The sequence below is a fragment of the Hyla sarda genome, chromosome 3, assembly GCF_029499605.1.
Source record: "Hyla sarda isolate aHylSar1 chromosome 3, aHylSar1.hap1, whole genome shotgun sequence".
Classification (NCBI taxonomy): domain Eukaryota; kingdom Metazoa; phylum Chordata; class Amphibia; order Anura; family Hylidae; genus Hyla; species Hyla sarda.
In genome coordinates this window covers 425764698-425777602 of record NC_079191.1, presented here as the reverse complement: position 1 = coordinate 425777602, position 12905 = coordinate 425764698, and the positions used below count along the sequence as shown (strand labels likewise).

The window sequence follows — 12905 nt, the reverse complement described above, 5'->3', positions numbered from 1 at the left end:
AGCTACGGTAAGTTTCCACTTGCGTCTGACATTTTTCTGGCGTTTTTTGTGGCATTTTTTCTGCCTTTTTTGCATTTGAGTGGAAATTGCATTTTTTGGCCCCTTTGACGTTTTTTTTCAAAATGTGTTGGGTACCAAAAAAATAAAAAAAGGATGCTAAAAGTGTATTTAACAAAATTTATATTTTTAAAACGAAATTTAAATTAATTTTTAAACAGGGATCAATTTATGTGTGCGGGCAGGGCACTAAAAATGTAGCCGACAACAATAAAAATGTAGTGTGTGTGTTTTTCACTTCATTTTTTTTTTTTTAGGTAGTACTACTACTCCCAGCATGGAACACACTGTTCCATGATGGGAGTAGTAGTTCCTGTACTAATAGACAGATCGCCCCGGGTGTCACTCCTGACACCCGATGCGATCGTCCATAATATGGCAGAGATGCGGAGCGGCTCTATACAGCTGTAAGTGGAAACTTAGCCATAAAGGGGTGTTCCAGCTTGGCAAAAGAATTATTGGGATTTGCTCTAAATGTTTTAGGGGGTTTGGGAATTTGACTGAATTTTTACCACCATAGTACCACAGGTATACAGGGTACATGCCGTGCAAAGGAAACACTACTGAGGGCCCTTTGTTGTTATGATCAGTGGGGGGTCCCAGCAGTCTGATCTCCCTTATCAATATGGGTCCTTCCAGTCTGATCCCCCTAATCAATGAAGGTACCTGCAGGCTGATCCACATGATAAATAGGGGTCCTCTATACCATTATCAATTAAGGTGTTTGCAGTTGGATACCCATGATCAATGGAGGTGCCAGCAATCTAATCCCCCTGATCAATGAGGATGTCAGCAGTCTGATCACCATGACCAATGGGAGTTGTTAGCAGTCTGATCCCCTGATCAATGGGGGTGTTAGAGGTTGGGAACCAGTGATCAATGAAGTTGCCAGCAATCTGATTCCTCAGAACAATGCGAGTGCCTGCAATCGGATCCCCCTGATCAATGGGGGTACCAAAAATCTGATCAATAGGGGTGTTGGCGGTCTGATACCCGTGACCAACAGAGGTGCCAGCAGTCTGATCTCCTTGATAAATTTGGGAAGGGGGGGGGGGTCACAGTAGTTGGGTCAATGACCACTTTATGTGGCTAAAACAACACAAAAAAATGCTTAAATAGGCATTAAAACTTACATTTTTGCTATTGCACTCCTTATGCTATATAAAAAGTAATTCTGATGTACTTTGCTAAAAAAAAATAATAATTAAGTTTTCAATGTTTTGTGTTTAAAAAAGCTGCCACTAAGTGTCTCCCTACTTGTCCAGAGCACATTTCCTCCATCTCTTTCACAGACTTTGGACTCCTGCTGGCCTGGCAGTAGTCCAAAATCAGGAAATGCTGTCTGAAGTGCTGAGGGGGGGGTGTGTGTGTGTGCAGCCTTAGCCAATCATAACTCATCTCACACTGAACTGCTCTGGGCTGTGTGTAGCAGAGTGAGGGAGGAAGTTCTCCCCTGTATGGCTTCAGATGATGTCACACCTGCTGGGGAACGCCCCTTCCCAGTCTGTGGATCTGACTGAGACTGAGCAGAAAATACAGAGCAATATCAAGGTAGAAAACTAAAAAATAATAAAAATAAAGGCCGGGGGTGGATTATCATGATGGGGGCAGTGACCTGGGAGGATTATAACATTTAACAAGATCATGAGAGGTATACCCTTTAAACAACATTACGCATTGACATCCATTACTATAATGTGAATAAATCATTAGTGAATCTGCTACGTTTCTTAGTGGACACCTAACCAGCCGACGGCTCAGACAGACTACAAGGCAGCGTATCACATACCATGCTCCATGCACGGCCGTCTAGACCCATCCCGTTATTCTCCCGACAAAAATAAAAAAAACGGACTTTGAAAAAAAAAAAAATGGACAATAACGGATGCAAACAGATGTTATCAGTGGGTCCGTTATTGTTCAATTAAAGGAGTATTCCAGTGCAATGTAACTTATCCCCTATCCGAAGGACAGGGGATAAGTTATAGATTGCGGGGGGTCAAAGCGCTGGGGCCCCCCGGGATCTCCTGGACGGGGCCGCGGCAGTATGTTGGAAAGGGGGCATTCCGTCCCCCATGACGCGGCGGCCGACACACCCCCTCCATGTACCCCATAGTGATACATGGAGGGGGCTTGTCTGCTGCGGCTTCCTGCTGGGGACGAAACTTCACTTCCTGCAGACTGCCGCGGCCCCCGTCCAGGAGATCCCGGGGGGCCCCAGTGCTCTGAACCCCCGCAATTTATAACTTATCCCCTATCCTATCCTATTAATTTTTTTTTGTTCTGAGCATGCTAAAAAGTAAAAACGGATCAAAAAACGGATTGAAAAAACAGATGCAAGCGGATGACCTTAAAGGCTCATCCGTTTTCCATAGACTTCAATGTTAAATTTACTGTATCCGTTTTTTTCTTCAATTTTTTATGACGGAAGAAAAAATACTGCATGTGCCATTTTTTCTGCCGTCAAAAAAACGGAAATGAGTGCAGATGGGTACAAACGGATTGTAAAAAAAAATCCCATTGACATGAATGGGATTTTTTTTTTTTTTACTGTTTTTAATCTGTATACAGCCTGCAAGAACGGAACTGAAACGGGGATAAAAAAAAAAAACAGGGACAGACGGCAGCGTGAACGCACCCTAACAATACGTCCCCAAAATTCTTTACAATGTTACATATGGCACCCACAGTTATTTACCACAACGGCTAAATATATATATATATATATATATATATATATATATATATATATATTCTCCAAACATTCTCCAGCAGTTTACTATGAAGTACCAGCCAGGAGATGCATACGGGGAAATGTCATTTATATCTACATGCCACGACCTCGATGTAAAGGGCAGCTGTGACGCTCCAAATACTGAGCAAACAAAAGCTTCTTGGCAGAAATGTTGCATTTAAAAGTCGATTTTCATAGACGCCAGATTTGTGATTTACGACCTCCTCTCCGGGGTCAGTAAGAAGACGTGCGCCGGTAATAATAGATATAATACATTTTTATCTGCATTGAGGCCAGTGTGTTGGGTATATACCGAGAGGGAACTGATTACATCTACAGCAGTGTTCCACAACCAGGGTGCCTCCAGCTGTTGCAAAAAGCTGTCTGGGTATGCCGGGAGTTGTCCAGTATTACACAAAGCAGCCTGTGCAGGGATGCTAAGAGTTGTAGTTTTGCAAATGCAAGAGCATTTTCCCACCCAAGGTGCCTCCAGCTGTTGCAAAACTACAACTCCCAGCATGCCCGGACAGCCGAAGGCTGTCCGGGCATGCTGGGAGTTGTAGATTTGCAACAGCTGAAGGCACCCCTTGCTGTTAGTTCTTGCAGATGCGTTAAAAGGAGTATTCCGGTGAAAAAAATTTTTTTTCATATCTGACTCCAGAAAGTTAGGCTGCATTCACATCTCGTTTTTGCAATACGGTTCCCGTATACGGTTTCAGTGAAAAAAAACTTATGGAACTGTATAGAACTATATATATTCTATATATATATATATATATATATGGAACTGTAAATGTATAGACAATTCATAGAAAACCACATGCCAACCGTAGCATCCGATTGTGTACGTTTTTCATCAGTTACGGTTTTATCCGTACACAAAATCGTAGTCTCCTACGGTTTTATGTCCAGGTGAAAAACCGGATACAACCCTCGTATGTTGTTTAAATGGTGGTCTAAGGGAACTGTACTGAACGGTATGTACGTCCGGTTCCATCCGTTTTGCACAATATGGTTTTGCAGTTTGCAAAAAAAAAAAAAAAAAAAAAATTTTTACACTGGAGTACCCCTTTAAACACTTGGTTCCCATAGATACACCTCTAGCATATGCTTCAATTGTAAAGTGTGAGGTCTTCTAAGGGCATAAATGACAGGAATGTAATGGAGGTGACAGCTGTTATGTCACAACATGGATTACGCGAATAATCATTCCAGAGCCCCTCAACAAGCACAGACCCAACCCCACCTCCTCACCAAAAACAGATTCCCCGACCAAACACCCTAAACAAGTACAGGCCTCCTAAATAAATAAAAGACCAGGTGGACCTTAACAAATATTAACCAAATACAGACCCCAGACCAGACACCCATGAGAAATGCAGACCCCCTAAACAGAAAAGTACAGATCCCACCAGACCTGCTCAGCAAATGCATACCACAGGACCCTCAAAAAGCACAGACCCTACAAGACTTCCTCAACAAATACAGACCCCAGATCAGACACTGTAAATAAATATAGAAACAACTCCAGACCCTCTAAACAAGCACAGACCCCCCAAAACAAATACATATCCCAGACCAGACAACCTAAACAAGCACAGACTTCCTAAATAAATACAGATCCCATACCACATAAATATACACAGACCCCAGACCAGACACCCTAAATAAATACAGAAACAACTCCAAAACCCCCTAAACAAGCACAGACTTCCTAAATAAATACAGATCCCATACCACATAAATATATACAGACCCCAGACCAGACCCCCTAAATAAATACAGAAACAACTCCAAACCCCCCCTAAACAAGCACAGACCCCCTAAACAAATACATATCCCAGACCAGACCCCAGATACCCTAAATCAGTGGTCTTCAACCTGCGGACCTCCAGATGTTGCAAAACTACAACTCCCAGCATGCCCGGACAGCCGTTGGCTGTCCAGGCATGCTGGGAGTTGTAGTTTTCCAACATCTGGAGGTGCGCAGGTTGGAGACCACTGCCCTAAATAAATACATATCCCAGACCAGACACCCTAAACAAGCATAGACTTCCTAAATAAATATACTGTAGATCCCATACCACATAAATACAGAACCCCAGACCAGACCCCAGATACCCTAATACATATCCTAGACCACCTAAACAAATTCAGAAGCTAGACTAGACATCCCAAACTTTCACCTAGTGTACATTCACATAGTGTACGTTTCCAGACCAAAATAAATGTCCCATTGTTTTCAATTGGAATACACCAGGTCCAGTCCACCCTGAACTACGCACACAATTTGTTTTCTTCTGTGGATTTAAAATCCGCATTGAGTGTACGTTCACACATACAGGATCTGCTGCATATTTTGTGCAGCTGATTTTCCTACCCATTCACACTAATTGGTAGAAAAATCAGCTGGAGAAAATATGCAGCAGATCCTGAACGTGTGAACATACCCTGAATGGGTTTAATCCACACCCATAATAACACGGTAAAATCCACAACAATAGAAAGTGATTTACATGGCAAAAATCTACGAAAATACACTATGTGAACATACCCTAAAACAGACCTCCCTAAATAAAGGCAAAGCCCATAAAGAATTACATACTCCAGACCAGATCCCCTAAACTTATATAGACCCTAGGCCAGGCCTTCAAAACATATAGAGAAACCAGAGTGGATTAAAGGGGTACTCCACTTGCCAGCGTTCAGAACATTTAGTTCAGAATGCTGTGCGCGTGCTGCGGGTGTCGGCCACGCCCCCTCAATGTAAGTCTATGGGAGGGACCGTGGCACCACGCCCCTTCTCATAGACTTACATTGAGGGGGCATGGCCGACCCCGCAGTGCGCGCACAGCTTTCGGAACTAAATGTTCCAAACGCTGGCCAGTGTAGTACCCCTTTAAACTCTCTTTGTTCCTGCAGTTGACTTTGGTGTTGGGCCGTTGTCATTGGTGGCGCAGGGAGCAAGAAGGACAGCGGTAACAAGGAGAGGTGAGTATTAATGTATTTATTCTGGTCGTGGTATCTGGGAGATCTCGCCTTTTTCCAGGAGAGCTGATAAGTACTTGTAGGGATGTGCCTTCATAAATATGGAGAACCATTTTGTAACATAACCAGCCAACAAACCCACCATTATCTTTTTAGTAAGACTCCCCCCTGTGCGTCCTTGGCCACGTTCTCTTCATCTTCATCCAAGGACTCAGCAGGGAAGGCAGATCAATCGCTCACACTTCTACCACTAGAGACCAGGCCCAGGCTTCATCTTCTGACTAGGCCTCGTTTCCATAGAAACGACATTAATAAGCCAAAAAACTCCCTGGTAGGTTGACAGATATCTACTTACACTTCCCGCCCAAAGGTCCGTCGATCTCCCCGTTAACTTGTGGTAAACATATATTATTTCTTCCCTTTTAAAATTCACAAATCGACAGTCCGGCCCCGTGAAATCTCGTATGGCTTTACCCCGGCACATCAATTCTGGGGAGAGAAAGAGAAAGAAAGAAAGAAATAACGTAAATGACTTATTAGTGTTTACTCAGCGTATATATCAGTGTTTCCTAACCAGGGGGCCTCCATGTGTTGCAAAACTACAACTCCCAGCATGCCTGGACAGCCAAAGGCTGTCCAGGCATGCTGGGAGTTGTAGTTTTGCAATATCTGGAGGCGCCCTGGTGTCAGGCTATATTCACACTGCGTCCTGGTGAACACATCCATTCATTGTATGTTGTAGGAAAGCTCCCTAGGTATACACCAAACGTAACCATAGTTCTCCATTGACCCAACAAAAGCCAAAAGAGTGCCCTCTTGGCCTCTGTTGGGTGGTATAGCGAATTTGTATAGCGAATTTTTCTATCCAGTCGGCCACCACAAAAAAAAAAAAAAAAAAAAAAAAATGGTATACCACACTTAGGGTGGCCACTAGAGATGAGCGAACTTACAGTAAATTCGATTCGTCACAAACTTCTCGGCTCGGCAGTTGATGACTTATCCTGCATAAATTAGTTCAGCTTTCCGGTGCTCCGGTGGGCTGGAAAAGGTGGATACAGTCCTAGGAGACTCTTTCCTATGACTGTATCCACCTTTTCCAGCCCACCGGAGCACCTGAAAGCTGAACTAATTTATGCAGGATAAGTCATCAACTGCCGAGCCGTGAAGTTCGCGACGAATTGAATTTACTGTAAGTTCGCTCACCTCTAGTGGCCACCTTTCTTGCAAAAAAAAACAAAAAAACAGCCCTTGCTAATTTGCATAATTAATTATATATGGGTAAGTCTCCTTTCAAACTATAAATTCATCCATTTTAAAGATCCGTTATAACGATCCGTTAACAAAACCATTAAAAACGGACGTTAAACGGCCGTTACAAAATCCCATTATATAGTCTATGGGATTTTTACACTATCCGTTTTAACCCGTCATAGCCCGTTATTAATTACGGACGTTTTTTTTGTGACGGGAGAAAGAACGAAAGAAATAGTGTAAGCACTATTTCTTCCGTTAACTTCCCCCCGTCAAAAAATAACGGGCCATAACGGGTTAAAAAAGAATAAGGTAAAAATCCCATGGACTATAATGGGATTTTGTAACGGCTGTTTAACGTCCGTTTTTAATGGTTTTGTTAACGGATCATTATAACGGATAATGCTATAGGGTGAAAGCAACCTAACATGACAGGATACACATATGTGGGGTAAATATTGCCCTATTCTGACCCTTATAACTTTTTTTATTTCTCCTTATACGGGCCAGTATGATCACTCATTTTTTGGTGTCCCGATCCGTGATTTTTAACAGCACCATTTTTGTTTTGATGTGACTTTATTTTTTTTTTTATATATTTTTTTTTTATTAAATTCGGGAGTTGCATTTAGTTACTAACTACAACTCCCAGCATGCCCGCATACAACCTGTGACTCAGCAGCTGCCCCAAACAGATACTACAACTCCCAGCAAGTTGTATGGACCATATAGTGTAGGTCAGCGTTTCCCAACCAGGGGTGGCTTCAGCTGTTGCCAAACTACAACTCCCAGCATGTTGGACTATATAGTAGTATATAGTATAGGTCAGCGTTTCACAACCAGGGGTGCCTCCAGCTGTTGCAAAACTACAACTCCCAGCAAGCCCGGATACAACCTGTGACTCAGCAGCTGCCCCAAACAGAAACTACAACTCCCAGCAAGTTGGACTATATAGTATTATATAGTATAGGTCAGCGTTTCCCAACCAGGGGTGGCTTCAGCTGTTGCCAAACTACAACTCCCAGCATGTTGGACTATATAGTATTATATAGTATAGGTCAGCATTTCCCAACCAGGGGTGGCTTCAGCTGTTGCCAAACTACAACTCCCAGCATGTTGGACCATATAGTAGTATATAGTATAGGTCAGTGTTTCACAACTAAGGGTGCCACCAGCTGTTGCAAAACTACAACTCCCAGCATGCCCGGATACACCCTGTGACTCAGCAGCTGCCCCAAACAGAAACTACAACTCCCAGCAAGTTGTATGGACCATATAGTATAGGTCAGCGTTTCTCAACCAGGGGTGGCTTCAGCTGTTGCCAAACTACAACTCCCAGCATGTTGGACTATATAGTAGTATATAGTATAGGTCAGTGTTTCACAACCAAGGGTGCCACCAGCTGTTGCAAAACTACAACTCCTAGCATGCCCGGACAGCCAACGGCTGTCCGGGCATGCTAGGAGTTGTAGTTCTGCAACTGCTGGAGGCCCTCTGGTTGGGAAACACTGGTATAGGTTATGGTACAACAGTCCGGGAGTTGGAGGATTGGTTGGATAAATACCAGCCATTGCATTGCCGGTATTTTTAATATAAAAAATACCGGCAGGGTGGCCGGGCGGCTGTGCTGGTAAAATACGGGCCAGGTGGCAACCCTAAGCACCCTGTCTATACTGTAAACGTGGTGTGAACATAGCCAAAGGCTTCATGCACCCAGCCATACTACATCTCCATACTGTATGAAATCGTCAGAGGTATTCCCCCGATGTACAAGGGACCTTCTGATCACTAAAGGACAATCATTCCCATTATAGTGTTTGGCCCCTTTACTGACCCCATTGCACCCATGCCTCGTAAACCTTTGACCCTCCGCCATCCTGACTACAACTTACACACACACAGGATATATAAGGAAATGGCGCTTATCTAGGCTGTGTACTTTGACAGCTCAGTTATCCCTGTATACATAATCTATACGTGCGGTACTCATTCACTTAAAGGGGTTGTCCCATGATGCAAAGTTGATAAAAATCAGTTGTGTGGCCGTGACCTTACTGATCACGGACATTGAGGTCTGTAGAAGGAAAAGTACTCTCATTCCTTGCAAGGACAAAGAACTGACAAGTGTAAACAACGAAGGACGCTTACACCCCCCACTGCCCCCTCCTCCACCTTCCTGTTGTGTGTAACAATAGTACGCAGTTGGGCACCTAGTCATGTGACATCACTATGGACAGAATGTCAGTGTTGGTCGTAGTTGGGCACCATGGTCAAGTGACATCACTATGGACAGAATGTCACAGTGTTGGTCGTAGTTGGGCACCCTGGTCAGGTCACGTCAGTATGGACGGAATGTTACAGAGTTGGTCGAAGTTGGGCACCGTCGTGATGTGACATCAGTATGGACAGAATGTAATAGCATGCGGTCATGTGACATCAATATGGACCGAAAGCAACAGCGTTGGTCGCAGATGGGCACCCTGGTCATGTGGTGTCAGTATGGGCAGAATGACAGCGTTGGTCGCAGATGGGCACCCTGGTCACATGACGTCAATATGGATAGAATGCAACAGCGTTGGTCGCAGATGGGCACCCTGGTCACGTGACGTCAATAAGGACAGAATGCAACAGCGTTGGTCGCAGATGGGCACCCTGGTCACGTGACGTCAATAAGGACAGAATGCAACAGCGTTGGTTGCAGATGGGCACCCTGGTCACGTGACGTCAATATGCTTAGAATGCAACAGAGTTGGTCGCAGATGGGCACCCTGGTCACGTGACGTCAATATGCTTAGAATGCAACAGAGTTGGTCGCAGATGGGCACCCTGGTCATGTGGTGTCAGTATGGGCAGAATGGAACAGCGTTGGCAGCAGTTGGGCACCCCGGTCATGTAATGTCAATATGGACAAAATGTCACAGTGTTGGTCACCTGGTCATTTCACGTCAGTATGGACAGAATGTTACAGAGTTGGTCAAAGTTGGGCACTGTAGTAATGTGACGTCAGTATGGACAGAATGTAATAGCATTGGTAACAGCTGGGCACCCTGGTCACGTGATGTCAATATGGACAGAATGCAACTGCATTGGTCACCCTGGTGATGTGGTGTCAGTATGGGCAGAATGCAACAGCGATGGCGGCAGTTGGGCACCCCGGTCATGTGACGTCACTATGGACAGAATGCCAGTGTTGGTCGTAGTTCAGCACCTGGTCATGTCAAGTCAGTAGGGACGGAATTTTACAGAGTTGGTCAAAGTTGGGCCCCCTGGTCATGTGACGTCACTATGGACAGAATGCCACAGTGTTGGTCGTAGTTCAGCACCTGGTCATGTCATGTCAGTATGGACGGAATTTTTCAGAGTTGGTTGTAGTTTGGCACCCTGGTCATGTGATGTCAATATGGACAGAATGTCCCAGTGTTGGTCGTAGTTCAGCACCTGGTCATGTCAAGTCAGTATGGACGGAATTTTACAGAGTTGGTCAAAGTTGGGCACCCTGGTCATGTGATGTCAGTATGGACAGAATGGCATAGCGTTGATTACAGATGGGCACTGTTGTGATGAGACGCCACTATGGACGCCAATCATTACATAAAATAGTCGCCAAAGCGAATCCAAATTAGTCTATTTAAAATTGTATTACTTTTTAAAGATGGGCGACTTTTAGGGGTTTTCCTATTATTCCAAATTTCCAAATCTCCCTACAATAAATACAGTCTATAGAAAACCCCCAAAAAAACTTCTCTGCCACCATAACAGGTCTTTGTCCGGGATGAAACGCAGCCGATTATCCGCATGTTTATATTCCAATAGGACGAATTTTCTGGAAATCCGAACGCATCACAACTTTGTACAATTACGACTGCCACCGATACGGTATAACGCGCAGTTAAAGATGTACAATGCCAGGAACGACCTTATACAGTAGTGTTTCCCAACCGTGGTGCCTCCAGCTGTGGCGAAACTACAACTCCCACCTTGCCCGGACAGCCGAAGGCTGTCCGGGCAAGGTGGGAGTTGTAGTTTCGCCACAGCTGGAGGCACCACGGTTGGGAAACACTGTTATAGAGACTGTTTACTGACGCTTTCCATTCCTTGCATGCCTTTCTGTCGTTGAACGCCTATATAGTAGTAGTAGCGCGGTGGGGAATCTATATCAATCTATCGTGTGATTACGGTAGGTTTGTCGCCACGGACGGTTGGACGTATTGACCCAATTATCTGTGCACCCTTTGATCGATCAGCGCCAAGGTAAACAGCAGGACTGATAGGCAGCGGTGGCATCAAGTGCGGCTCAAGTGTTATCTAAGTGATATCTACAGCAATAAAGACATAAAAGTGCAGTACAACAAGTCCCAGCACTCCCATGGGGGGTGGGGGTGATTACAAGTGCCCCAAGACCCCCTCCTCCCCCACACACAGATACAATGTAACAACCCCCACTACTCACTGCTACATTCTGGGTCAGCACAGCGCTTGGTGTCAGAGAACCTCCTGTCCCGGGCCATGCTGCTGCTGCTGAGGAGGGGCTGCCATAACAAGAGCAGGAGGTAGATGGGGGCTCCGGCTGCAGCCATGTCAGCAGCAGGGTGGCAGTGTCCTGTGCATGGAGGAGGGAGGAGGGAGCATGAGCAGAGAGAGGCAGACACGTCAGCAGGAGACAGCAGGGCAACGACATGGAGGAGGAGGAGACTGCAGGAGAGGGAAGAGCTGGAGCAGCTGCTGCAGAACTACAACTCCCAGCAGGATGTATGGTTTATCGTGTGCAAGGATGACCCACTGCAGAACTGCAACTCCCAGCAGGATGTATGGCTTATCGTGTGCAAGGATGACCCACTGCAGAACTACAACTCCCAGCAGGGTGCACTACTTATCCCAGTGTTTTCCAAGCAGTGTGTCTCCAGCTGTTGCAAAACTACCACTTCCAGCAGGATGCATCACTTATCCATATGAGCCTTGTGTGCAATAACTAATTGCAGAACTACAACTCCCAGCAGGGTGCACTACTTATCCTAGTGTGTTCCAAGCAGTGTGTCTCCAGCTGTTGCAAAACTACCACTTCCAGCAGGGTGCATCACTTATCCATATCAGTCTCGTGTGCAATGATAATCAATTGCAGAACTACAACTCCCAGCAACATGCATCACCTATCCATATGAGCCTTGTGTGCAATAACTAATTGCAGAACTACAACTCCCAGCAGAATGCACTACTTATCCTAGTGTGTTCCAAACAGTGTGTCTCCAGCTGTTGCAAAACTACCACTTCCAGCAGCACGCATCACTTATCCATATGAGTCTTGTGTGCAATAACTAATTGCAGAACTACAACTCCCAGCAGGATGTATGGCTTATCCATATCAGCCTTGTGTACAATGATGACCCATTGCAGAACTACAACTCCCATCAGGATGCACTACTTATCCCAGTGTTTTCCAAACAGTGTGTCTCCAGCTGTTGCAAAACTACCACTCCCAGCAGGTGCATCATTTATCCATATGAGCCTCGTGTACAATGAGAACCAATTGCAGAACTACAACTCCCAGCAGGATGCATCACTAATCCATGAGCCTTGTGTGCAATAACTAATTGCAGAACTACAACTCCCAGCAGGATGCACTACTTATCCCAGTGTTTTCCAAACAGTGTGTCTCCAGCTGTTGCAAAACTACCACTCCCAGCAGGGTGCATCACTTATCCATATGAGTCTTGTGTGCAATGATAATCAGTTGCAGAACTACAACTCCCAGCAGGATGCATCACTTATCCATATGAGCCTCGTGTGCAATGATGACTAATTGCAGTACTACAACTCCCAGCAGGACGCATCACTTATCCCAGTGTCTTCCGAACAGTGTCTCTCCAGCTGTTGCAAA

At 45.1% G+C, this 12905-nt stretch overlaps 1 protein-coding gene across 5 annotated transcripts in view; it reads right to left on the bottom strand.

Moving 5' to 3' along the window:
• Nucleotides 1-12905, bottom strand: part of MIA3 (MIA SH3 domain ER export factor 3) — a 117196-nt gene extending 104291 nt beyond the window's left edge. For 2 of the 5 annotated variants that reach the window (XM_056568392.1, XM_056568395.1), the window contains exons 1-2: nucleotides 11481-12904; nucleotides 6135-6268 (exon numbers count right to left, since the gene is read on the bottom strand). In XM_056568392.1, the coding sequence (XP_056424367.1) occupies nucleotides 6135-6268; nucleotides 11481-11607 (261 nt within the window). In that variant the 5' untranslated portion in view covers nucleotides 11608-12904. Of the gene's footprint in view, nucleotides 1-5921; nucleotides 6091-6134; nucleotides 6269-11480 lie in introns of those variants that run through there. The other 3 variants (XM_056568394.1, XM_056568393.1, XM_056568396.1) reach the window with 3 other exon arrangements.